The 27,249-nt window shown below is 47.8% G+C and overlaps 3 protein-coding genes across 7 annotated transcripts in view; 2 read left to right on the top strand and 1 right to left on the bottom strand.

Moving 5' to 3' along the window:
• Positions 1 to 6,599, bottom strand: phf6 (PHD finger protein 6). 2 transcript variants are annotated; one of them, XM_057043300.1, is made up of 11 exons: positions 6,440 to 6,599; positions 4,527 to 4,680; positions 4,129 to 4,230; positions 3,689 to 3,822; positions 3,558 to 3,604; positions 3,306 to 3,484; positions 3,067 to 3,210; positions 2,885 to 2,989; positions 2,674 to 2,807; positions 887 to 1,016; positions 1 to 773 (listed from the first exon to the last, which is right to left on the bottom strand). In XM_057043300.1, the coding sequence occupies exons 2-10, from the start codon at positions 4,656 to 4,658 to the stop codon at positions 887 to 889; spliced, it is 1,107 nt and encodes a 368-aa protein (XP_056899280.1). In that variant the 5' UTR covers positions 4,659 to 4,680; positions 6,440 to 6,599; the 3' UTR covers positions 1 to 773. The 2 variants fall into 2 exon arrangements, with proteins under 2 accessions (XP_056899280.1, XP_056899282.1); XM_057043302.1 differs by having other exon boundaries at positions 6,433 to 6,585.
• A 581-nt stretch (positions 6,600 to 7,180) lies between these two features.
• Positions 7,181 to 12,730, top strand: cab39l1 (calcium binding protein 39, like 1). 3 transcript variants are annotated; one of them, XM_057043304.1, is made up of 9 exons: positions 7,181 to 7,560; positions 7,973 to 8,163; positions 8,247 to 8,411; positions 8,488 to 8,606; positions 9,416 to 9,584; positions 9,665 to 9,724; positions 9,800 to 9,865; positions 9,953 to 10,096; positions 10,173 to 12,730. In XM_057043304.1, the coding sequence occupies exons 2-9, from the start codon at positions 8,050 to 8,052 to the stop codon at positions 10,362 to 10,364; spliced, it is 1,029 nt and encodes a 342-aa protein (XP_056899284.1). In that variant the 5' UTR covers positions 7,181 to 7,560; positions 7,973 to 8,049; the 3' UTR covers positions 10,365 to 12,730. The 3 variants fall into 3 exon arrangements, with proteins under 3 accessions (XP_056899284.1, XP_056899285.1, XP_056899283.1); XM_057043303.1 differs by having other exon boundaries at positions 7,183 to 7,560; positions 8,023 to 8,163; XM_057043305.1 differs by lacking the exon at positions 9,800 to 9,865 and having other exon boundaries at positions 8,023 to 8,163.
• A 2,770-nt stretch (positions 12,731 to 15,500) lies between these two features.
• gpc3 (glypican 3) overlaps positions 15,501 to 27,249 on the top strand; it is a 65,064-nt gene continuing 53,315 nt past the window's right edge. Inside the window, exons 1-2 of one of the 2 annotated variants that reach the window (XR_008952078.1) lie at positions 15,501 to 16,022; positions 23,308 to 23,469. Coding sequence is in view for 1 of the 2 variants with exons in the window: in XM_057043298.1 (XP_056899278.1) it covers positions 15,866 to 16,022; positions 23,308 to 23,469 (319 nt within the window). In the remaining variant the exon portion in view is untranslated. The remainder of the gene's footprint in view (positions 16,023 to 23,307; positions 23,470 to 27,249) is intronic. The other variant, XM_057043298.1, reaches the window with a different exon arrangement.

The raw sequence follows: 27,249 nt of genomic DNA, 5'->3' as shown, positions 1-27,249 counted from the left end.
TCGTAAAATAAAATATTTCCTATTTCCAATTATTCATGGGTACATTGGTAGAGATACAAGTAACATTACATCAAACTCTAAAGAGCACTACTCTGCTCCTTAGCAGCTCGTGAAAAAGCAAACAGAGGAAAACTGAAACACGCCACCTGCCATCACAGTGGAAAACTATCCAAGGGCATGCTCACAAAACATGCAAAGATGGTCTGAAATCCACATATTTCAAATGACACACAAGCTAACAGTAGCAAAATATTACACTTTAAGAAAAAAGGCTAACATCAAAAGAGTATTAAGACATATTTACTGAAACAAAGTAATCAAACTTCACAAGTTGATAGCGTAGAGTAACAAACAGACTTCTCCCAAAAGTGAGTCCTTCAGAAGGTAACAAAGAGCAAGAACACGCGAGTCACGTCATCTGAAGGGGGATGAGGGCAAGAAGTGAAGAAATGATCAGTCCACCAGCTCTTATTCACAGCAGTAACTCATGCAATTGAAACCGAGCCTAGAGATTATTTGGAAAAACTAGCCATGGCTTTTCGTGATTCTGCAACAGTCCAGCGCTCTGCAGAGTACCAGCAGTCTGTGAAAAGCTCATGTAGAAAGGATGTCATGAAGAGACGCCTGGTACACAACACAGGAACATTGTGTCCAATCACTGGAAGAAGAATATGAGCTGGTACCACCTAGTTTTGAGACAAGCTCATGAGTTTAAAAATGTCATTTCTTCATCTTTCAGGTCCTTGGGTTTTCTCCTCTTACACTGGAGCGACCTGCGTGAAGGGGAGACAAAGACAACAGGCCGTTTTTAATCTCACACCTGCTGTTTGTCCAAAATATTGGCTTCAGTGATACGTTTGTTCGCCCACACAGCTCCAGCACCCACCTAGTTGCCGTTCACTTGCGTTGACTGTGTTCCTCCGGGGCCGATGGCCGCCCTGGCTCTGCTGCGATTCTCACGTTCCTCGTCTTCCTCGTCTCTTTCCTCATTGCCACTGTGGTTCTTACAGTATAACCTTAAAAGTAAAACCGTTTCAATGTACAGGCTTAAATCATGTCTGAAGATGGCTGACGGAAGGCGGTGAGGTGAGGCAGACGCTGCTGAGCCAAGGCCAAATGTCCTGGTGCAGTTACAAAACACCTCACCGCCTGTCGCCCACCCAGCAATGTTCAATGTTCAGGTGATGGAAAAATTCCAGTGATAAATCCTAGCGAGCGCAAAAATGACTTCCCGATCCGTGACCATTGCTGAACCGCGGCCAATCGATCCAGCGCTGGGTCACATCGACCAATCAGAGGGCAGAATTACTCAGGGACAAATTCATAATGTTAGCATAGCTGGAGAAAGTGAAGAAAGTCAGGGATGAAGGAAGAGGAGGAGGGATAATCATGTTAAAGATGCCGTAAGCTGCTGTCAGATCGAGTGTCTGGGGGGAGGAATGCTCTTAATATCACATCGTCCCTACAAATGTCTCTCACCCTTGTTGGTTTATATAGAATCCCCCTGCTGAGGTAGTGGCTCCTCCATCAATAAAACAATCTACTGAAGAATACAACTAGAAAAGGAGGTCATTTAAGCTGTAAAGACACTCAACTAATGGGCCAAAAGTCACTACCAAAGCATGAATATGAGTTAAAGCTTTCATTATTTTAATTCATTTTATGTTTTGCATTATTGTTTTTTCACCTATGGCTGAACAGCCACATTTACACTGTTTATTAATGAGCCCTGTCCTTGTACATATAAGCAGAATGCATCAAATAAATAAAATATCTTTGTCTCTCTATAGAGAGAAACACAGATTTAAACCAACAACAAGTAGTTCTGGTCTTTGCTGGTGTATTTTGCAGCCCAACAGCACCACCTAGAGGGCACGAGAGAAACGACTCCTGTATTGATAGACATCTGAACAGATACCGACACACAGAGGAGCAGGAGGTTCATTTCCTCTTCTACTGGACACTATTATCTGTCTACACTCAGTTTCCGGACTTCACCTCTTTTGGAAGACCCATCTCTTGGTCCAAACACCGTTTAGGTACCTCCGGCTGTCTATAATGTGCAGCTCATATCCACAAGAAACAATCACACACGTCAGCCCGAATGGTTTCAGCGGAGAACTGTGCTGATGGCATAAGCCTGTTAGCTTTACAGGTCCAGATTAGAACGGAGGGAGGAATTTTATTTCTTAAAACCAGCCTTTCCAGACAGCCCATGATTCCATTACATCCACTCATTACATCCTGCACACAGTTAATAACCAGAGCAGGTAATAGTAATGGTGCCAGTGCAACAGGTTCTGTAGCAGGACTATTGGCTAGGTTGTTTCTGCGTAGCAGCGTTTAGGCTGGGCAGCAACAGCAACTTGGCGATAACCTTTACTCCACACTTATGATGCTGTTCCTGAAAATGTTTGTAAGATAAACTGAAAACGATTCTGACAAGGACATTTTCCGTTGCTTTCCGTTCGTCCCGGGTCCAAATTTGACACTAGCGTGTTTCTAACAAAAGCAGGGTGATAATGGGATAGTGCATGTGTAAATACACACTAGGTATGTCTATGTATATGCATAAACTCTCAGCAAATATAAAGAAAATCCTTCAAAAATATTTATAATTCAACAACACTGTCAGCTGTCATGCATGTCCACTGGAGGGGGGGGTCAGCTTACTTGTAGATACCACGGGCCATGTTTTCAATGTATTTGGCTTTGTCCTGCAGGCCACAGTGATAGTGGTAAGTCTTCACACACGCCTTTATTTCGCAGCCGATGGTGGCGCCCAACTGAGTGCAAAGCGTGCATTTCTGAAAAAAAGGGTCGGAGAGCATGGAGTTATTTCAATGTTGTATAACAGGTAAAGCTAGAGGCAGCTAGCTCCCACCATCCGTTTGCCTCTCTTGATTTCTTGGATGACCGTCTTCACGTCAAAGTTTCCGAATTCGGCCCGCGATGTCGTCGTCAGCTGCACCGTCCCCGAAGAGAAGAGCTGGCGGGGACCACGGCTCAGGTTAACGTGTGCAGCGCGTCGGCAGCGCGGGGCGTTCACAATCACGACAGCCTTACCATACACCTGTAGTGCGCGGCCACTTTTTTGGAGTTATCGGTGTGGAGCAAGCCCCTGGTTTCATTCTCCTCCTCGCCGGCGTGACAGAAGCCGCAGCGCTGGCCGCCGTCTCCGGGACTGGCTCGAATGGGTGACCTGTCTCTCTAGAAAAGATGGAGCAAACGGAAGCTACGTACGGCAAACGGGCCACATTTGGTAACCTGCAGATTCGCCACCAGGCGCAGAGAAACGTCTTTACATGCGAGGAACTCTCCTCTTCCGCAGCTTGTGACGAGGTGGAACGGGACTCTTCTGACTGGCCGCGGGATGCGACCTTGCCCCGCCCCTTCTCTAACCTCCCTCTCCCTCTGCTTTGGGGCGGCGAGGCATCGGAATCGTTCACCGCACCTCCCCCTCCTCCTCCTTCTTCTTCTTCCTCTATGTCATGGGAGTTCATCATGGTGAGCTACACAACACTACACACAGGAAACAGGTGCGACACACACTTTACCTTGGAGGTCTTCTGGTGACGCGTCTCTGTGCTTGCGACAGTAAACTCTACAATCGGAGCAGAGGAGAATTCATTTCACGTCCTTCAAAAGCAAATGAAAGCTTGATTATTAACGCTGAAAAGGGACTTACAGGTAAATCCCTTGTGAAGGGTTTTCTTTGATCTGAGCTTTGTCCTTGACGGCACAATAATAGTGATACGTTCTCCGACACGTCTTCACATCGCAGCCGATAGTAGCGCCCGGTCGATGACACGACGAACACATCTGGGGGGGCAAAGACGCACAACTTAAAGACAGCACATGGTTGAGCCACAATAACAACAGTGATCAGTTTTCTCCAGGAATGTCACCTGTAATACATCTAAGGTAGAAAACGCTGATTTACTGACATTTACTGATCATTGTCACATATTTAACACGTAGAGTCTGAGATGCACAAACACACTGTGACAGTCTGGAAACAGGTGATTCACACACATCCCTCATCAACATTCAAACGTCTCGTGCGATCACACCAGAGATAACCCTGGCGGGGCTGACGGCTCGTCTGGGGAAGAAACGTGTACTTACCAATTTATTTCCCCTTTTTATCTCCTTCTTGACGTCCTCAATAGAAAACCCTCCGATGTTGTCGTTGTCGGAGGGAGACGTGACCAGGGCGGAGGAGAAAAGCTGCAAAGTACAGCCAGTTATTAGCTACAGCTGAATCAGGTCGCTCTTTTCTCCGCCAATTAATAGACGTGTGGATCCCTTCTCCACAAAAACAGTCAATTTTAGGGAAAGTACAACTATTCATACATGCTTAGGACAAGATCTAACTCAGATTATTATAGAAATGATCGACCTCATGACCACATAACAATAAAAGCACAAGGGTTTTGGCTAAATGTCAAATATGTTGCACTCTGCCCCGTGAAGACGCCGCCTGGAGGTGAGAGAAACCAGCGCGAACAACGTGCTCTCCTCACCATGCACTTGTGGTGGGCTGCCACCTTCTGGCTGTCAGACACCAGCAGCTGGCCACATTCCTTATCCCGGCTGGTTCTGCAGAAGGCACATTTGGGAAGGCGCGCTGCTGCTCCTTTTCTCTGTGCCGACATGACTAAAGGCTCCTCTGGTTGTCTGGAGATTGATTTAAAAAGAACAGATCATCAAAACTGTGCAGGCAGATCAAAGAGAAAGTACAAAACTCTGCATTCTTACACTCAAACCGACCCTCTAAACTTGGGAAGCTTCAATCTTTTAAGCACATAGTCTGTAGTATCATCCTGGCTGATTGTAGATGGTTCATGTATTTACAGTAAACCCACCTGAGCGTACATGTACACTATAAAAGTAATATCAATATATCATCACAGGCCAGGTTTAGGTTAAAGGGTGGATGAATCCTGGCACAAAATTACTTTAAATCAAGCTTTTCAACAGCTATAAAGAGAAGACGGCATGGTTCGTAATGGTTTTAATAGCATTTGGTGAAGTATTTGATCACACTTGTATAAGCACATTCATATAGAAAGCCTCCAATATCAACATGTGGACGTGTAATTTGTATTAGTCACCAAAAATGGCTTCAGCATGGAGCTACAAACGGGATCTTTCTTCGCAGCAGCTCGGCCGTCAGCACCGGGGCCAGGAGCTAAGTGCTGCCAGGCAGATGTGTGGGGGAACGTGCACATGCCAAATGATCTCTGCTCCCTGTGGACCTACGTCTTAAACCTTCTCGGCCCTTCCTGCGTTTCAAAGCAGCAGATCTCAACCAACGATGCCACTCACGGAACCTTTTAAGGCGCCTTGATAGAAAGTCCCCCTTTCAGATGTTTTATTTGAGTCGTTACCTAAATCCTAAAGACAGGGAAGTGCTTGTTGTGACCCGTAAAGGCTGGAAAGTAATTCAGATTTGTTAGAATCGTGCTTATGTGTGAATGATGGAAAGAAAAAGCACCCTGCAGATTAGCTGCTGGGTGCTTTTGATGGAAAGACCCTTGAAGGCTGCTTTACAATAAGGAAACATTCAAGGAAGATTTTTCATACACATTATTTTTTTTCTAAATTGAAACATCCTGTTAAAATAAATGCAACAGCCCATTTCCCCTAAGAACATCATGTCAAACAGCCCTGAAAGCCCAGCGTGTCCATCCAGAGGAGCAGGTCAAAGCTGTTACTGGAGGACATGTTCGGGATTCGTCTGATGCGCAATTCCAGAACCGAACCAGACCCAAATCTGAAAAGAGCCCTGCTTCTCCCTCCTTCCAGGCTCAGCAGCGACGCACTGCAACGCCTCGATCCGGCCATTGCAGCCATGATGGTCCACATCTCACTGCGGCGGCGCCAGTTCCGCGTAAAAGCACCCAATATGATTCATTTCATCCCTTCTTGGCTCAAATAAGCCAACATTACACTCCCGTGGCAACTGTCGAGACTGCTTTCTGTTTTGGACGACAACGAGGAAGGGATCGCGAGTGCTTTTTTTGAACAAAAGCGAAAAACCTCTAAAGTTTTGAATTAAAGGGGGTGTGTGTCTGCTTGCCCACCAAACTGGCTGGAATTGAAAACAATGTTCTCTAACATCTCCGCGCCGCGATTTCCTTCCAAAAGGCCTTTCCGTCGGGCAAAGCAAAGGTCGTGGACGAGCAAAGATGAGCCGTCGACCCTTTGGTGGTTGATGGAGCCGCAGGGAGTGCGAATATTTCCCTTTAAATGTTGGAAATGATCATGACAGGCGCGGGGCTTCTCAAACGGTTTGGGAGTAAAGAGCGCCATACGTGATGCATCTGTGCAGAGAGCAGCCCCGCTTGGACGCCACAACTACGGCCTGGAGCAACAATAGGCCATAAAACAGCGCGGTTAACACCCAGCTGCTGTGTCCGGGCTTACGGCTTACCTGCGACGGTGAATGTTTGTCGCCGAGGCAGATGGAAAGGTGGAAAAGTGTCCCGTACAGTGACTGCGCTTCTTTCCGTCCTTCAGAAGTGAACGTGAGCTTTTCCGATTAGCATCAAGCTAGCTACTGTGTCCGGCGACGCGCCACATCCTGGCAGGGCTTTCAAAATAAAAGCTTCAGCATAAAATACTTCCGCCAACAGGTTTCGGAGGAAAAAGCACCGGTGGGACGAAGACTTTGTTAACCATCACATGCCTGGGTGGTCTGTACTACTAATTAGCTACTGCTGCAGCTAATTTAGTGCTGCAAAGATGAGCGACTCGTCAGTCATTTAAAGAATCAACACATTTGGATGCAATTTGCTGTTGTCTATCATGTCCTTTCCGTCAAATGTTGAGCGCTTTAACCTGTATTGATCCTTTTCCTGTTTGGATTTCATAGTGACTCTGTATAGTCAGTCACATACCTGCATTTACTGTGTGTATAAGGTTAGGGTTTATACCTACAGTATGACGTGTGTATGTTCATACTATCTGTGACTGTAAAATGTATTTTTTAAAAGAATCTCATTTCTACATTTCTTTTTAAAAGAATCTCTTAAACTCTTTTAAAAAAAACTTTCTTTTTGAAGGAGAGAAGGAGGCGGGTCTTGTAGTTTCATGACGTAGAAGAGGGAGGATCCCCAGCTTCAAATAGCGCACCCCATTGGTTGATGTCACTGTCAGTCAAATGGCGGAGCAAAACATGCCCGCCCAGTGTCCCCGGGATGAAGAGAGGACGGGAGGTTCAACAAAAGCGAACAGGGAAATGAAGTTGTCAGACAGGCCAGCCCAGCATTTTCTCTGTAGAAGCAGGCAGCTAGCAAGTTAGATGACAGACGGGGACGAGGAGAGAGGCTCATAAGTTTCACAGCTTCCGAAGGTCTTTAGTTCGCGGAAGTCGGAGGCACGATTTGATCGCCGGAGAGCGAAAGCTACAAATTCACTCACCGCTGCCGACATTTCAATTAGTTTCCCTGTGGACCAAAAAAAAGAAAGAAAGAAAGCAAGTAAGTCGGGACGAGTTGTTAGCCTCCTAGCTAACGTTCAGCCACCAGCCATCGTTCCACGGGAGTTTACTTGGTGAGTTTTGTTGAGGTGAACTGTGTGTTTCTGTGGATTTTTAGCCTGCTGTGTGTCTGCCTGCTGTGTGCATGTGCGGACACACGTTTACTTGTTATCCAACTTGAAGCCAGCGATCAGTGGGTGACTTCCCGAGAATAATGCCACGACTGACTGAAGTATAAATGTAGGTCTCGATGAACTGTGATGTCCTGGTCGAACCGGGGTTAGCTACACTTGATGTAACGTTACCTAAGCGCTGATCACTAGTTGTTGGCCGGGGCTAACTAGCTGTTTGAGACCGGCTCAGGGAGTAAAAGCAGCAAGTGTTTCTATCAAATGAATAAAAGTCTACTTTTGCATGTCCGCAAAATAACAGATCTCTGCAAGCGAGATCTCTTGGCTTTATTCTATTGCAATTTCCTGCTGCAAGTGGTTCCAGGAAGCCGAATTAAGTCCCGCAAACGTGTTTGGTTTCGTCAGACATTTGGACCCAGATCGCCTTCAGCCATGCCGTTCTCCTTTGGGAAGTCTCAGAAGAGTCCCGGGGAAATAGTGAGGACTTTAAAGGACAATATTGCACACATGGAAAGGCTGGACGCTGCAGACAAGAAGTGTGAAAAGGTCAGCAATAGTCGTCCTTGCCTGCTGTCTGACATTTAGCTCCACAAGTCGACTAATGCTGCTAACTTTTAATGGCCCCTAAGGTTGCAGAGGAGGTGTCCAAGAACCTGGCTTCACTGAAGGAGGTCCTCTCAGGGACGGGAGACAAGGAGCCTCAGACCGAAGCCGTCGCTCAGCTGGCTCAGGAGCTGTACAATACAGACCTGCTGATTTATCTCATTGCGAACCTACAGAGGATCGATTTCGAGGTGGGACGCTCGGGCCTCGGTTCTACTTGTCACAACAGGCGAATCGGTGCGTCGACATCTGTGCTTTTCTTTACAGGGAAAGAAGGATGTGGTTCATCTGTTCAGCAACATCGTGAGACGTCAGATCGGCGCCCGTTCGCCGACGGTAGAGTACATCAGCGCGCACTCGCAGATCCTCTTCATGCTTCTGAAAGGGTACGTCGTGCAGGCTTGTTTGAACTCTGAGTGTAGCAGCCTCGAGTCTAGACAATCTCCAGTGTGAGATCAGGACTCCGGCCCCCATTGCGAGATAAATCGAAACGTTCGTGTTTTTCATTCCGCATGACATGCCGCGTCCTATATTGTCCGCCGGTGTTTTGACAACTCCTGGAGATACAAGCGTAAACTTGTTGCTTTCGCTACTAACCGATCCACCAGAGCCATGACGCAGCGGCCTGATCGCGGGATGTCTGAACTCGCCCCGATACGCCATCGGGGCGTGGGCTCCGATCCAGACCGTCTGAGAATATCCTGAATCGGCATCACAGCCACTTCAAAAGTGAAATGAATAGTTGAGCTTTAGGGAACGAAATTGAACCAGAACAGCAGGAATCTGTCACTAAACCACGACGAGGACCCACCTCCAGGTTCGGATCACTATCCATCCGATGGGTTTCTGGGTCCAACAGCGTGGCCGTGCACAGTGAAGATGTGGCTGATTAACACAAAGCGCTCGTCTCTACAGCGTCGGCGTGACTGGCTGCAGTTCAGCTGCCCTGTAGGAATAATCCATGAATTTCCCCCCTGTTGATGGCATGTTCTCCTCTCTCCTGCACCACATTTGCCAGCTGCCGGTTGGAGTTTTGGTTCTGTGTCCAGTTTGATGGGAACGAGAAAATAAAGCAAAGTGTGAGGCAGCAGGGGGTCTCTGTTGACGACAAGCGTTTGACCTGAGATGTGCGTGTGTGTATAATCTGCCCCATCTTGTGCTGCCTCTCAGCATAAATCTGTATGTGTGTGTGCAGCTATGAGAGTCCAGAAGTGGCGCTGAACTGCGGGATGATGCTGAGGGAGTGCCTCCGCCACGAGCCTCTGGCCCGGACCGTGCTCTTCTCAGAAGAATTCTTCTGCTTCTTCCGTTACGTGGAGCTCTCCACCTTCGACATCGCCTCCGACGCCTTTGCCTCATTTAAGGTCCGTTCTCAGATCCTCGGTACTGCTCCTTGTCTGCGATCGTCTGTTAAACACCGTGGTTCTTCCTTGTTGCCCCCCAGGACCTCCTCACCAGACACAAAATTATGTGTGCAGATTTTCTAGAGAACAACTACGACAGGGTGAGTTACGAGTGTCTTTTAGTCATTGTTGTTGAGGCTTTTCCACCCTGGAGTTAAGAACAAACTGTCCATCAGGTGTTTAAAGACTACGAGAAGCTCCTGCATTCTGAAAACTATGTCACCAAACGGCAGTCTTTGAAGGTAAAGCCCCGCTCGAGGGCGCCGGCGGGCTTCTGTCGGAGTTTAGCAAAGCTACACAAATGACGCGCTGTCTCTGTCTGTCTTCAGCTCCTTGGGGAACTTCTCCTGGACCGACACAATTTCACCGTCATGACAAAATACATCAGTAAACCCGAGAACTTGAAGCTGATGATGAACCTGCTGAGAGACAACAGCAGGAACATCCAGTTTGAAGCCTTCCACGTCTTCAAGGTAAAGCGGCCTTCATTTGCACTTCCTCCAGCTCCCACTTTTCCAGTTGAGACAACGTCTGGTTTCCACCCCAAAGGTTTTTGTTGCAAACCCAAACAAAACTCAGCCCGTATTGGACATACTGCTGAAGAACCAGACTAAGCTAGTGGAGTTCCTGAGCCACTTCCAGACTGACAGGGCAGAGGACGAGCAGTTCTGTGACGAGAAGAACTATCTGATCAAGCAGATCCGAGACCTGAAGAGGCCCGCGGCCCCGGAGGAGGCCTAGCGCTGGCGGGGCGGACCGCCGCGCCAGTCGTAAGAGGACAACGACCAGATGCGCTTCAATACATTGTAATATTAACTGCGAAACATAAAGAAATGCAACGATAACTCCTTTGGCCTTCTGGCTCTTTTTAGAATTTGGATGGGGAGGTGGTCTCCATCCAGCCTTTGAAGGGAGCCCAGAAGTGTAAATTAAATAATAGCTGTTCTTTGTGAGACGCTCGTCTGTTGGTGTAACATCAGACCATTCAAATGTTACCTCTCCACATGTGTTGCTGGCAGATCCCTTAGAAACCCCTTCAGAGGTAACGCCTGTCTATAGTTTAAGAGGCTGAAGTGAAGTAAATATTTTACTTTTCCAATGTATTTTCCTGGTAAATAGTTGATTGTGTACCATAATTGTTTCGGCTGAACATAGTTGGACTCTGCAGAGTTTTTGCCTTGATTGTCACAGCTTGTGTTGGACAGAAGTTGTGTTGGGATTCACTTGATCATTGGAAATCTGGGTTTGTACGAGGATGCTGATTCCAGGGTGATTTTAGGTGACCGATGGGTCGTTTTAAGGACTTTGCTTGCGTGCGTGGGGGGGTCACAGAGGTCAGAAATGAGCCCGCTGTGCTGTACTTGCCAACGCATTAGCTGACACAGGAAGAGAAAATCAAAACCATAGAGGAATCAATTAATTGTGCTCTGACTAGTGCGTCTACTCTCAGTGAGGCTGAAATAGAAACAAGGCATCAAATAATGCTGCAGGGTAGCAGCCCCCCCCCCCCCCCCATGGTCGTAACCATTGATCCCACCCAGAGCTTCACTTCATCCTCAGAGGCTGAACAAAAATTTATGTAAAATAGTGATCTAACAGGACTTTTTCTACTTGATATGTGGCCTTTTAGGCGTTTGTTCCTGAGCACTGCACAGCGTTCGGACCCTCCTGCGCTGTCCTGGAGGCCACACAGTTAGCTGCTTAGCATTGAAGCTATTCTGCTCCATAAAGGATTAAAGTGCTGTTGTGAGCAGTGTAGAATCCACTGTAACATATTTGATCCATCACTCGGCACACACGCTGTCCTCAGAGGGCTGGGGTTATTTTGGGAGGAGCACTGAATTTAGTCGTCACACGCATAATTGATTAGTTTTTCTGCTTTTGAATCAGTTTGCCTTACTTTAGCCGCTGCCTCTGACCCGAGACGTGGAGTTTGAAGAAAAGCTCGGCCTTCTCAGAGTTTGCACATGCATATCCAGGGTTTCTCACATATTCTCTTAAATTCTATATTCGTGTTCTCTAATTTTATTGTGGAGGTTTTGACTGATTGAGTGGTGTTTAAAATTTTAGCCCTGACCCTCGAAGGAAAAAGAATTCTCATTTGAATCGGATTTGAATTCACGTTAGGATTTTCTTTTTACCAAATAATCATTTATTTATAAATTTCTCTGTGGCGTGAGCAGCCCAGAATGTAATGAGGCAGAAACAGTCGGATGTGAGCGTCTTGCATTCCCAGCTTTTCCTTATGGAAAACTCCCATTTTAAGTTGATATATTGTAGATTTGGGGATGTGGGTCAGTGTGGCCAATTCTTCAGAAAAATACCTTTTTATATAAATGCATTTATAAGATAGGCATTTAAGGAACGACCTTTTACCTTGTAAAACCAAACTTGATATGGAAAGTGAAAGAATCTCTATGGATTTAAAGTCAGACACACCCAGTGTGTAAATTCCTCCCATAGCCTGTTTATTCATTTGTTTCTTGTGTTTATTTTCATTGTTTGAACTCACAATTCTTTATTTTATGCACCAAAGCAAAGAAGAGTTGACAGGATTTGTGTGTTTGTGGAAATTCATTTCAACATGGTCTTTATGGTGAAACTCATTTCTCCACAGCCACTTTAGACATATTCAATAATTTGAACTTGCAAGTCAGGCATTGTTTAGTTGATCAAGGGGCTTTCGAACCAGTTTGAATGAAAGATTCGGGCAATATTTTCCAAATTGGACAATATAAATGTGCACAGAAACACGTAAAACGTGTCCTGCATGAGTAGTAAAGGGCCTTGCAACGCACAGGCTTTCCACCAGAGGGCGGTGTTGGTAGGCAGGCCCCTTTAGATGGCGTGTGTAAACCTACCTCCTCCTGTTGTGGTTATATTAAAACCTCATGTAGAAAGTTAACACTGCTTGCTTAAGAAGACCGCTACAAGATTCAGAACTTTTCCTTAAATATTTGCTGTGCCTTTGTTACTGCTCTACTTTCCTTTTCTTCTGCAACGAAATAAAATGTCTATACTCGGAGGTGGATTGTGTGTGTGTGTGTGTACATAAATCTATTAAAAAGTGTGAACGCAGGTATTAAATTAAAAAAACCAAACCTGAATGTTGGTTGTGTCTGTGTGGGTGACTTAATCCTTCCATTTAGCTTTTAATGTAGGCCGATGACCTCGGTGAAACCCTGACGGCGGAGTTAAAGGTCGTCTCTGACCTTTGACAAACGAGGCGGCTCGAACTCAATAAAGTTATTGCTCTTTTAAAACCTTTTTGGCCTTTTGTTCCTGATGGATGCAGGAGGAATATAAGGCCCACTGAAAACTGTTGATGTGTTGCATTAGTAAGGAAAACAGGAAGTAATTGCATTTAATTAACTACTGTGTTTTATTTCAGATACTCATTTATCTCGTAACTTTTATAACAGATCTGTATTCTTTCTTTGCCCGAGGTCCTTTTCCCACAGTTTTTACTCTCTAGAAGACCATCCATCTCACATAGACAACCAATAAATAATCAATGATCCGATCAGAATCTGGCGGTTCTTCCGTGCTTGCATGGAAATGAGCATTCCTAAAATCACCCCTCCTCCAAGATTTAACTGCAGCTCAGCGCACCCGGAACACTGGGACACATTCCGCCATACCAGGAGGTGCAAACGGAGCCCCCCGCTGACCCCGGCGGATTATGGTCTGTGGAGATCGATCAATACCTCGGATCAGATGTTTCAAGGTTCCACAGTTTTGGGCGATAAACACAGCCCACCTCATGCAAGAGAAGAAGCAAAGCGACATGACGCAGCAACCTGCTCCCCCAGCCGATGGCGTGGCCCTGGGGGGGATCTGAGGGCCGGTCAGGGTCACATCGAGCTGGACTGGTCCAAAAACAACCTTACTGTGGGGGAAAATAGCGCCTACATATGAGTGGAGACGGGAGAGAGAGCTCAGAGTGAGGACTAGATTATGTGGGGGGAGGGTTGACAGGGGTTAAAGGTCACAACCCCCCTCCTCGGGGTTTCTCTGACCAGCGAACCTGCGGCTGCGTGAGCCGAGCCGAGGCTTAAAGTACCAGCAGAACCAGTCCGAAGATTCTGGGTCAGCACTGGGTTGTACACGGACGTGGACTCCGGAGGAAAAGGACCAGAACCCCGCACAGCAGCGTCCGGGCGGGAGGAGGACTTTTACACGGAGAACACGCCGCCTGCCGCCCCCCCCCCCCCCCACCCACCCCCGAGCGACCCCCACAAAGAGAGAAAACAGGAGGAAAAGATGCTCTCACGATTTCATGCATGGCAGAACTTTTTGTGGGTTCAAACAGGCGATCGGCGGGCGGAGACACAAGCGGGGGGAGGTGGCGATGCAGGAGCTCCTCCACGGAATCCAAACTCCACAAGATCTACTAGATCTACTAGATCACACGACCAGGTAGGGAAATCTCTCCCCGTTTCTGCTCCTCCAGGTCCACCAAGGCAGGGAGCGGCTCTGTAAAACAGCCCGTCATTTATCTCGTACGAGCCACACGAGGCAAAGCCACAGCTCAAACCACGTGTTTGATGGATAAAAGACCCCCAAGTTTTGTTGTTGTTTTGTGTTTTAACCGAATCTCGCGTAAACAAAAGATCTGAAACCAGGTTCTAATGCGACGGCGCCGATGTTCAACGAGTTTCTGCGTATTTCCATGTGTTTTCCTGCCAACATTTATTATTTTCGGTGGTTCAAACCAGAGTTACGATGACCCCCCTCACGTATGACCCTTTCAGGTGCTGCAGCCTGGATCGGCGGATCGGCCTCCTGGAGACCTTCGGTCCACCAGCTAAGGTGCATCTAGTGTAGTTAGTGAAGTAGCTCAGTATCTACTGCGCTAGTTGCCCCTTCTGGCTGGAGGACTGGTGCATACGTTCCTCGGTGGATCAGGTGTTGGCGTGCATGCAGAGATCCCCTCTCAGGTCAGGAGGTCATTGATAGTGTCCTAACTGACGTCTCCGATTGCCACTGTTATTATTTTTGCTGCAGCCTCCTTGTGAGAGTTCAGGGTATTGAGTAGTGATGATGGAGCAGAGGCGGGTCTGCATCCAGCCTCAGTCTTCATGCCGCCTCTTTACCCTGAAGGTGGAATTCTGATGGGTTTACGGGGAGTTTTGTTGGTTTGCTGTCAGCTTCTGCCAGTTCCTGCTGTGCAAATCCACGCAAAGCTCTCCTCTTCTCAGGTGTGTCGCCAAAAGGAAGAGCACTTTGATTTCATTTCATTTTATTTTCACTTCAGGCTCACACGGAGATGCCTGTTCGTCCTCGTCGGCTCAATGAAATTGCTTTTAAACTATTCTTTTAAACTGTTTTTTTTTTGGGGGGGGGGTGCAGATGGCATCAGAATTCCAAAGTGCACAGCAACTTCCTGTTATCTGCCAGCTGTTATGATCACAGAAGTTCCTCTGACATGCTTTTATAAATTGATGAACTTTTTGAAGTCTTAACAGAGGTTTGATCTACAAACGGCGGACCAACAGGCCACTAGGTGGCGCCGTTTGTACGTAATTATAACATCTATTTAAAGCTTGTTGGGCCTATAATAAACTGTCACCTCAGATAAATAATGTCATCTAAACTCCCACTGGGCCATTGACCTGTACGGTATTCGTGCTGGTTCAGTATTAAATTTGACCACTTGTGCTCATTTTCCTTCTTTAAAAAACTCAATTTGTGATCTTGCTCCACTTCCTGTGTGTAGAACAATAAAAGGTAAACGCTTGATTGAAGCATTCAGCGCGTGTGAGTCCTTTTTTAAAGCGCAGCCTGTCTCCCGCAGCCTCATGGTGGCTCCTTCCCCCCCAGCATCAGCAGGAGCGCAGCTCCGCTCCTGCAGCCTCACTATCTGCCGCCGGAGCGCTGCTGTACCCGAGGAGGTGGGAGGAGGTGGGGGCTCCGTAGGCGCGCACACGGCGCGGGGCGCGCATGCATTCGGGGGCCAGTTCATTCGTGCGTCTGAGCTGAGAGTGTTTCAGGTGTGGACGGAATCACAACTTATCAACAGCGGAAAAGCAGAACCGAACCGAACCGAGCACCCTCCTGGCGGAGTGTTGGGTTCATCCCCCAAATATCTTCTGGAAACCGGGGAAAGATGCTGATCCGAGCTGAAACGGGAGCTGCACCCTCACCTCTTCAGCGCAAACACGGCTTCGTCCTGAAACTCTGAACGTGTTGCCGGAAAGTTGCGGTTCTCCTCCCACCTGGCCAGCCGCCGCTCGGCCGCCATGTCCGCTCCTCCAGCCCGCGGCGCGCTGCTCTTGTGCGTCTTCCTGCAGCTCTGCTCCCTGCTCGGCGGACAGGTGCCCAACTGTCAGGAGGTGCGCACGGCGTTTCACTCCGTGCACCCGGGCTCCAAGTTGGTCCCGGAAAGCCCAGTGTCAGGTAAAGACCCTCCACTTTCAGCCTTTATTCCGCCACAAACTCCGGTCTGCAAACATCGGATCATGAACGCAGTTATGCATAAAAGTTGACCTTAGATCTGGGATGAAATTCCGCCTAGAACACGATCAAAACTGCCCTGCTGACCAAGTTAAAGATGCAAGTTGTGTTTCAACCAAGTCACAATTAATAGTACATACGTGAATGTGGATTTGGTTGATTCTGTCTAGTTTGTAGCAACATTGTTACAGTTATCTGGTTGTTAGTTATGACCCCCCCACCCCCCGTCCGTAAATGTTAACACTGTGTTCCAGCATCATGTCGGTACCAACATCTGCTCCAGGTGTACCTTTTCTCCATTTGGACTCGATGTTGCGTAAACCTGATTGACTGGCACCAATCAGATATCAGAGAGATCCGGGGCTGTTGCCAAGCGCTCAGATGCTGTTTACTCTTTTATTAGATATCATCAGCGTCATGAAAATCCAGTTCAAACGTAAGGAAGATGAGCCGCAGCTGTCTCGGTGGCGTGGCTGAAGAATCAGCCCGAGCAGTTGTGTATCTCGCAGGCAGCTCCAACTCATTACTCACACTGGAAATCGATGCAGCAGTCGGCCGGAGCTGATCATTCATCCTGGCCAGTTAAGAGGCAGGTTGTTTAACACAGTCCCACAAAGCCCAGGGCCACTTTGCTGCTGATTAATCTGCTGCTTTTGATTTTATTAAGTGATGGTGGAACAATAATGGCAATAATGATGAAGCACCAGTGACGGCCAAGCGGACGCACAATTTACACATGAGAGCAGCACAAAGACAGACAGCCCCCCCCAAAAAATAAACTCAAGAAAAGATTCAAATGGAAGCGATGGTTTCTGAAGACGATGCTTTTTACTGGGTGATATAATTTTGGATTCCATAATATTTGTGCTGATGGCATTTTCTACACAGTTTTATTAAATTCAAAGGGGGAAAATGCACAATAATGAATTTCATGTGTGATTAAATCTGATGCAAGCAGTGCAATAAAATACAACCAATGTGTGCTCACGCACGCATTTAGACTGATATTAACAAGTTAAAATGGACTGATGCCACCCAAAATATCTGCGCCTTCTCTGACTCAGTGAAATACGTGAGCAGAAAATGTGTTACGCTTGATACGATGATTGAAACCTCATATTTGTGCGTAATCTTCTTTTATTTTCACAAACGGCACATGGCACTGCCTGCTGTGCTGCAGTAAAGTCGAGAATGTCCTCACAACACAAAGGTTTTCATAACAATGGGGCCTGAAATCCGCAGAGACGTGATGTCAACCTTGTGGCTCTGATTGAGTTCATCAAATGATTCTCTCCAGCAGCGTCAGAGTTGCGCCTCAAAGACAGAAAAAGGACTGGCGGTCAAATTATAATTGAGATCGATCAACAATTGTCAGATTACTGTGTAGCAGGCTCCGCAAACAACCGCGTCGCCACAATCTAATATGTTGGGTTTGTTTTTTGTTAAAAGTGCCTGAAGGTCAGTTTGAAAGGTTGTGTGTTGGTGGGGCTCCGCTGCAGATGTGGCGCCGCGCAGCTTGTGATGAAAGAGCGTGTGTGTGTCCGTCAGCATCAGCACTGCGGCATGTTCAATGTATGAGACCAAGCTGTCATCACCACCCTCACCATCATCCTCATCATCATCATCAGACAGTGATTCCTTATAAGGCCTGGTTGTTGCAATCCCGGCTATTTTTGAGCCACAACTGTTTCTTGAGAAGGTTCCTTGGAGACAGCTAACGGGTACCAACGTTACCAGGAGGACACATCATCGGTCGTGTGCCTCAGCATCATACCATGGTTGGCAGACCCACCACGGGTTGATCAAGCCTGGGTGGGAGTCTTTGTGATTAGCTGGAAGTCCTGGCAGCCCAGGCAGTGGAAGCTCCTTCCAGCTGTCTCAGCCAGGTCTTTTATTGTCCTCCTGTGAGATTGTCCCCTGACTCTCCCCTCCTGAAGTAGCCTTGATGTTGATCTAGCTACCTAGCCCCTGAACCCCATTTCAGCTGCTCTGATATGCCTGATCAACTGCATCCTCCAAAGGGACTGTCAATTGGATGACATATGCGTGTCAGTGAGATTCGGACCGGAGGACCAGGTCTGGTCATATGGGGGTTGTAAGTTCAGCTGCTAAGTGTTTAGACACCTGGTTGTGTCCCCAGGTGTACCTCCCTTGTGTTGGGTCAGTCTTGCACCTGACCAAGATGTGCTCGAGGGTTTCAAGAGCTCTGCACAGGAAGCTTGCAGGGTCTTCACCAAGCCAGAGATGTAGGTTTGCTGGTGGGGGCAGGACAGCACAGGTATTTGCTTCCATGTCCCAAAGCTCACTCCTCGCTACGCTCTCCCATCTTATCCAGCTTGTCTCACAGCTGCGGAGCATCTGGCTGCTTCCTCCTGTCATGGCCGCTCTTCTTGTTCGGCATTTGCTGGGTGTTGCCTTTTGCCAGGTGGGTGTTTTTGTTCTGAAGCCTACGCCTCCGTTGCCTTGCTGGACATTGCCGACGACGTCCCTGCTGGTGGACTCCACTTCTTTCCTGTCAATGCGAGACCTTGTAGATGGTTATTCACCACATTATCTGACATATTATTGTTCTGTGCTGTAAGAAAGACTCAATAGATATCTGAGGAATCCAAGAGTGTTCTTAAAGAGCCTATACTGAAGCCCATTGGGCCCAGTGGCTGGTTGACCTTGCATGCTATACTCCACCTTGCTCCATGTTTGGGGTCTTGTGTCTAGGGTGCTCAGGTGGGTGGATTGGTTCCGTGTTGTCTGGGCTTCCAGCCATGAGAGTAAATCTTACTCAGATATTCCTCCAGATATTGTAAAGATACTGAGACGCCCACTCTTATTTTTTTGTCAAGGAGACTTCTCTTTCTTATATTTTCACCTGAGGTGCTCTGCCCTTCATAGCTTTGTCAGTTAGCCTGCGTAACATTACAACCTTCCTTTTCTCCTTCTAGGACCTTCTATCTCTGTCAATAGCATCCAACTCATTCTTCCTTCTGGACTTGGGCCAGAGCGTTTGAGGCTTTCGTTTGTCCATCCTCATCTCAGCTGCTGGTTAGGGCTGGTTAGTCTCTAAGCAGGGTCTTCTAATGGGTTAGCAGCAAATTGAGCTTCTTCTGTGGTACCACTGGTTGTCTTGATCACGGTCCGTTCCGTTCCTCCGTCTGTTACCATGCAATCCTTCTAAGAGTCATTACTGGCTCTTGCTCTTGCAGAATCAGAGGATATTCAACTCGTAGCAACTGTGGGTGATCCCAAGACTACTGATTAGCGCTGGGTCCTGCCAGCATGAGTCGCTAACCAATGCCAGCCCTGTTGGGGTCTCCTGTCAGCTGTATTTCCTTGCTGTCACCTGGTCGTTAACGGGTTCTCAGCTGCTCTTTTGCATGTTTACTCCAGATATTCAACGTTCCTTGGGAGGACCGGGTGTTACAATGCTGGATATTTCTGCACCCTAACTGTTTCTTGAGAGAAGGCCTTGCGTAGGGAGCATGTAGGGTCATGCTGTAAAAGGGAAAAATGCTCAAAAAAGGCTGCGATAGCCCAAAGCGCAGGATTCCCACCAGCCTCAGCTTCTTTACTTTTGTCTTAATGAGCTGTTTTTCCACCATCAAAAGCATCAAATATTCGGTCTGTTCCTTTGCATTTACCACACTTCTGTTCCTCTTTTCCTTGTCATGCCTCTGAGCTTTATCATCTTTGAGATGAGACGATCAGTTAGTTATATCCTTTAGAATTTTACTTTTTAACTGTGTAAGGGAAATGTAAACATGAGGAGCTTGTTGTGTGGTTGTAACATTTAAGGCTTGAGGAAATTTAAATATTGAGCGCTACTCGCTGCCATTCTCCCGAGGAAAGATCTGCTTTTATGGTGTGGCGGGGAGACGTGAAGTAGCCAGCGCTGGTATGGAGCGCCGTGTGGGCGAGGCGGCTGATTCACAGAGACGTCCGCAGGAGAGCGCGTCAGAATCCGAATAACGCTCCATGTGGAGCCAGCAGGCAAAACAAAAGGTGTTTTATCCCTCTGCAGCGGTTCAGAAACGGAGGCTTGAGCGGAGCGGCGGAGCAGCTGCAGGACCGGCGCTGGCGGCTGCACAGCCCACAGGTGAAGAGGAGGCCGGCGGTTCCTGTTGAACCCACCATCAAATCAGGTGGAAATGAGGGATGAGGAACCAGATGAGTGTCAGCTTCTCCTTAAATGGAGGGATGGGACGCGTCTGCTAGGCTGGAGACACATCATCCTTGAAAATGTGTCTTTTTACACACACACACACACACACACACACAGTTTGTTTCAACTTTTTGAACCAATTTAAAGTGGAGCACCAACCTGTGTGTGACTTGCCTCTAAAGCAGATACGAGATTTCTTTAGATCCGTTGTAAATTCCGCCGTCGTGGTTTCGTTTCCTTCCTCTGCACAGTGACACCGGCTTCTTCTGCCCCGGGGAGGCAGCCAGCCGGAGTCCCACATGTGTCGAATCGACACTGGTAGTTCATATATAATTTATGCTCATAATGAGCAGCTTTTAACATATTCTATATCTTTATACAACTTGTTTTTCCCTGTGGTCTCCATCATTAAACTTGCATAGTTTTCGCTTTCTAATTGGTGCTGGGAAACTACAGATCTGCGTCTCCGCCTGTCCCCGTTCCCCTGCTTGTTAAAAGGGTGAGGGGGGGTCTCCTCTGGTCTCACTCAGGGAACCCCTGCTGGGTTCCTCCACAGCCGTTCAACCTTCAGCTGTGAGGATCTTCTCCGTCGGTCCTGATTACACACGTGTAGAGCTGAGCGATAGGTAGCACAATACCGAGACCCTGACACGCGATGATCCTGTGGCAAACATGGAATTTTAATGAGTCCCTCCCCTTGGAATTAACTAAAATAACCGTTATTAATTCGGCTAACAAGAAACAGAGCATGCGCAAAGTGTTTTCTATGACAGATGTGTATTTACATATGTAGAGATGTTGTGCACGTATTTCTAAGCAGTAGACTTGTTAGTCATGGCAGAGAAAATAGTAAATGGAAGCATACAAGAGTCTAAAAGCCTCAGATAAGCTTTGTTGTTGAGGAAATTTACATTTAAATAGTCTGCGGCCCTGCATCTCTCCTGTCTCTGATTCTGTGGGAGAATTACAGGTCACGACACAGATAATAGCTCATTTTAATTACTCAACATCAGCCTACTAGAGAGGTGTTCTGAGAGCCTAATTGTTATTAAACGCAAGGGAGGTGAAGTGAAACTAGCGCAGCACAAGCGCGTGCAATGACGACAGCTACTAAAAGGAAAAGAAAGGGAGGGAAAAGGAGCAATGAGCCTCAAGCAAAAAAAAAGAGCAGGAAGCTAACTCCCGCGTGACCTGTCAGTCAGAAAGAAAGCTTTATTTAGACGCCGTGACTTTATTATTTGCAAATCTCAGCGGGGAATCGTTTTCCTCTTGAATCCTCTCCTCCTTTCTTCTTGTTGTGGAACTTCTGTAATGAAATGCATTTATCATCTGCAAAGCGACAAACTGTCTGTTGCTGCTGAGGATAATTGCTAAATCCCCGTCTCTGGTCTGCACCGGCTGCGTCACCTCGCCTGCAGTTCGCTGCGACTGACAGCTCGCTGCTTTTCCCTCTTTGGCCGTGTGAAATTACCTTGATCCTATCTGTCTTGAATCCTCTGTCTTTGCTAATCTAAGATATTAAAACTGCACATTGTCTCTTGTCTTTAGACCCCCCAGGCCATGAAGGGCGTCGCTAAGGAGATCGTTCTCTTCTCGTCACTCTCCTGCTGGCTTAGCTTACTCGCTGTTCTCATTGCTTTGTTTTTGACGCTCTCCTAGAGACGAGGCCTCAATAGAGATATTCTGTATTTATCTGAAGATAAAGTCCTCTACATGCACTCACGATCCAAGCCTTCCCTTCAGATTAATCACTTTCTCATTGTTTCTTTTCCTCTCGCATCCAGAGCTGCGGCGGCTGAAGCTGTCAGACTCCCCAGATATTTGTTTACCGCGCCATCAATCAGGCCCTTGTCAGTGACGTCTCTCAGGCAGCAGATCCAGTAGACGACTCCTAGATATACAGTAACTGGAGAGCACATTACGACTTCAGGCTCCTCCAAAGCTTTCAAACATCGTATGTGGAGAGAGAGCGAGGGGGGCCTCATCTTTGTATTTAACCATCAGATGTGCGTGCCCTATTTATGTCTCTGTGAAGTCATGTGCATCGATGTGGTTTGGGAATAAGCTGCAGATGTATAGTTTGTTTGTAGCAGTGTAACGATACCCTCGGACTGTTCTTTTTCAAAGTTTTTCTCGGCTTTTCTTCCAAAGACACATCTTAGGCACCTGCTCAGGCTCTCAGACAGCACCTTCGGAAGGGATCGGGGTTCTTATAGTAACACATTTAGAATGAACTACACTTCCCATAATTCTCTGCCACAGAGCCTTCTCTCATTGTTGAATGCTGACCTTTGAACTCTTTTGTCTCGTTGGTCACCTTGGCTAAAATAACCTGATGTGCTGATGTGAGTGGGATGTAAACTGGACTGTTTTGAGCTGCTGATTTTATCTGATAATGTTAGAAGCAGACTAGGTTCACCGTTCACTACTGGAGCTAAGCTAATTAGCAGCCGGTGCTCTTTGAGAGAAAAGACATATCCTTTCATCCAGGCTGTTTTTCTAAAATTCCAAAACCTTTTTATTGTTTTACAGCATCAAAATAGTGGAAATAATAAGAGTGGTTTATTCATGGAAAAGCTCCTTTGGTGCATCAACATAAAAACCTCCCTCACTTCACTAAGAAGCTGTGATGCAGCAGCTGCCGTCACCTTGATCACTGCTGTTTGAGTTGTAATAGGTTTTCGTGGTCCTGGCTTTGGTAAACCTTCTTTTACGTCTCCATTCTCTACCTGTATTGTGCTGACTGGTTATGTGGGCCCAATGTCGCCTTCCTCAAGTACATCTGCACCAATTGCAGGCAGATAGAAAAGGCGAAGGAGCCGAAGTCAGGTACAGAAATGTGTGTTCTTTACTGTTTTCCTTCAGTTGTGGAGATGAAAGTGGGCTGCGAGCTGTGCGTCATTGCAGCTCTCTGTCTCTGCAAGTACACCTTTGATCTTTTATGTCAAAGCCTGATGAGGTGGGAAATGATCAGTTCAATTATGAAGCATCGGTGAGTCGCAGAGATCTCCCGTGATGAATATTCCCGGTGACGTTCTGCTGATCTACACTTCTCTGCTGATCCTCTGCCAGGTGCTGATCTGCAGGTTTGCCAAACCAAAGGGCCGACCTGCTGTTCCAAGAAAATGGAGGAGCGCTATCAGGTAGCCGCGCGCAGCAACATGGAGTCGGGCTTGCAGGTTGTCAGTGCTCAGCTCAAGCGGCTCATCATCCAGAATGCTGCCATTTTCCAAGGTAAGACAGTTTGCTGAGGGTTTGTCCACACCTGTTTTCAAGCTGACAAAACACACTTTTAACAGAGCAGGCAGGAGAGAAGCCGCGTCTGTTTTAAGACGGTAACTGACGTCCTGACGGCTGATGCTGTTGTCGGCGGCTCGACTCCCCCAGACAAGCGATTCACGTGTAAAAAAAGGAGGATGATGCAGACAGACACCGATCGGATGCTCAATGGCTGCTCGGCTAAATGTCGGAGTGACAGGGATGCACGTTAAAGTGACTTTTGGTGTCGTGTGGCTGTCGAGGGGAGCCAGAGAGAGGGGGTCTCCTGAGAGTTTGGTGCACTGCAGTCAGTGGTGCCAGTTATCCAGGCGGGGGAAAAGGACTGTCAGCAGCGGTCCTGGAATCTGTTTACAGATGGGAGAGGTCAGAAGAGATGGAGTGATAGGACCGAAGGGGGGCGATCGGAAGAATTCAAAATAACAGGGCAGTGTGACACTGACGTGGAGGCAGGGGGTCTTCTGAAGGGCTGCTGAGCTGCACGAGGGCGTCCGCTGGGACCAAAGCCCTTTTCCCCTTCTTTTCTCAGCCCAGTTTGGAGTTTTTAAATCTGAGTTGCATTTCCACTGCAGTGGGCGGTGAGGGTGGGGGGACGTTATAGCAATTATAGCGCGACTCGCTAATGAATGCGACGATAGCGAGCGTGTCGAGGAAAGGTTGGAACATGCACTCATCCACGTTTAGCTGGGCGACAGCAGGAGGCGTATGAGAGTGGTGGGTTCACACCAACGCCAGCCATGCCAACATCCGAGCACGGGGAGTGTTTCGAGCTGATCTGTTTTTGCACATTCACGGAGCCGCTTCAGTGCCGCTAAAGAAAATAATACCCACATTCTTGGGAAAAGAGTTTATAGTCTTTCAAAGGCTGGAGAGAAGATTGTTGTGGTTGTTGGGAGCAACTCTGTGCAGCGGTGGCGAGTCCAGTAACTCTAACAAGTTCCCGTCCTCTGAACGGTGCAGTGTTTCTAAAACCACACATTTAACAATGCTGTTTTCACTCTCTGTGTGCCCCCCCCCCCATCCTCCCCCACCGTGTGCACCCCCTCGAGGTTTCCACTTAAAGCGAGCGTTGGCCCGCGCGCTGGAGGCCGCACATTGACGCCTGTGAAACACAGGGCGAGGCGCCGCTGTGACGTGCCAATTAAAACGTGGGGTTTAATGGGGGGGGGGCGGTTGCTTGACTTGGTTGCTACAAACTGCTTTAGAGACGGCTGCTGCGGTCTGGCTGCACTTTCCTAGAAGGGGTTCGATGCTAATTGCTTTAGCAGAGGGCTTGGGAGAAGTCCCCAAACAGCCCTGGACTCAAATCCTTTTAACGTCCTGGTCTTATCTGTTTTCCTCTACTTCATTTTCATCTTCTCGCTCGCTCTCTCGTCTCCCCCTTTCTAGTCCTCCGAATTCAGTGATTCTCTCCGTCTCCGCGCTGCTCAGTCGACTTGACTTTTCTCTCTCCGGCTGCTCTGCTCCTGTTGGGAATTGAGAGCATGTCTTGTTTGCAGTCTTCTTCTCCGTCTCTTTTCGTCGGCGCCCCACTCCTGCCAAAGATCAAAGGGCTTCCCCTCTTCTCAATCTCTAATCTGCCAGTTCTCTCTCCAACCCTGCACAACCCCCCCTCTGCTCTACCTGCCTTTCTCTCTTTCCCAAGCTTGAATACACCAGAGATTTTCACCTTTTGAAGCCGACTTCTCGGGGCGATAGATGGAGTAATAGTCCTGCCTGTCTTTGTCTTTTGAGCACAAAGATGACGATCTGTTCTAACGTTAGGCTTTTCTAAGATCAATAACAGGAAATAGGAAGACAATATGTGTTTCTAACCAAGCGTTCCCCTCCCCCCGCTCGCTCAGGTGCCATTTACCCATGTGATGAGCTTTAGCTAATTACATTAGCATGAAAACACTGATATTGTCTTATTTTTCTTACAAAATCTTGAATTTCATTTGAAGACACATTAGTGGGATCATAACAGCAGCGTTTCCCATATACTGTAATTGCCCTCAGCGGGTTGAGCGTTTAAATTAGTTGAAAACAAGGGCCCATAAACCTGCGCAGGACTCTTCACTCCGAATCTGAGCCTTTAAAATGGGACTCTGATGACATCCGTTCCGTACGTTCCACAGAAATGTTTTCAGCAGAATTCGAAGCAACAGACTATTTTAATGCACAAAAATAATAAGTTTCAGTACTGACAGCTTGGTTGAAGGTTTGTTCTAATGAATTCAAAACACCGTCTAGACAGTCAGTTTCTAGCCGCGTCTCAAACGTATCAAGACCTGGAACATCCACGGTGTTTTAAAGCAGGTCTGTGTCATTTTCTCTGTCTAAATTACATCATTGTGTTCTCAGCCATGTTTTCTGGCTGTCTGGTCACATTTAAACGGAATCCATCCTGTTAAATCATGTCTCCAGTTGTGACTTGTTAACATTTAGCTTCCATTCTAGTGGTGTTTAAACAGATTGTGTCACACGCTGCTCCAGCCCATGGACTCAGTTCTTTTCCACTCCCCTGCTCACACCACACCCTCTGATCACACACCTGCCCTCACTCACTGATCACACACCTGCCCTCACTCACTGATCACACACCTGCTCTCACTCACTGATCACACACCTGCTCTCACTCACTGATCACACACCTGCTCTCACTCACTGATCACACACCTGCTCTCAGCCTCTGATCACACACCTGCCCTCACTCACTGATCACTCACCTGCCCTCACTCACTGATCACACACCTGCCCTCACTCACTGATCACACACCTGCTCTCACTCACTGATCACTCACCTGCCCTCACTCACTGATCACTCACCTGCGCTCACTCACTGATCACACACCTGCTCTCACTCACTGATCACACACCTGCGCTCACTCACTGATCACTCACCTGCCCTCACTCACTGATCACACACCTGCCCTCACTCACTGATCACACACCTGCTCTCACTCACTGATCACTCACCTGCCCTCACTCACTGATCACACACCTGCCCTCACTCACTGATCACACACCTGCTCTCACTCACTGATCACTCACCTGCCCTCACTCATCAATCAGTTCACCTACCAGTATATATTCTCCAGCCTCACACTCACTCGGTGCCAGATCGTTATTCGTTCCTGATGACCAGAATTACAGGAGCTGACGCAGGTATGGGAGCACCGCTCGTTTGCCTCTGTGACGCGTCTCGTCTCGTCTCGGCGGCGGAGGAGGCCGCCACCGCCTCCTCGTGCTGCTGAACGATTCCCTCAATCCGATCCAGTCGGTCCAGCTGGGACAAGTTGTGCGCTGGGTTCATTACTGGCCAGATCGTACTGTCTTCAACGTAGCATCGACGTCAAGATGACCTCTAGCTTCTGGAGCTGACGCCAGGCGACATCGTCCAGCAGGTCCAAGTTGACCTCGCCCTTGGTCTCCTCTGAAAAGGTGACTGTCTGTCCCTGCGCCATGGAGTGGTCCTGCAGTGGCGCTATAATTACGAATGAAGTGCCGGTAGAAATTGGCGAACCCCAGGAATCGCTGCAGCTGCTTGCGGGACTCGGGGCGCGGCCAGTCCACGACCGCCGAGACCTTCCCTGGGTCCATCTGGATGTTCCCTGGCACAATGATGAAGCCTAGGAAGGATGGGGCATGGAACTGGCACTTCTCGGCTTTTACAAACATCTGATTGTCCAATAGCCGCTGCAGAACTGCCCGCACATGCTGTACGTGATCCTTGAGTCCTTTAGAAAAGATTAAGAT

Source organism: Takifugu flavidus, chromosome 9, assembly GCF_003711565.1.
Source record: "Takifugu flavidus isolate HTHZ2018 chromosome 9, ASM371156v2, whole genome shotgun sequence".
NCBI classification, from domain to species: Eukaryota; Metazoa; Chordata; class Actinopteri; order Tetraodontiformes; family Tetraodontidae; genus Takifugu; species Takifugu flavidus.
This window is presented reverse-complemented; position numbering and strand designations above follow the sequence as displayed.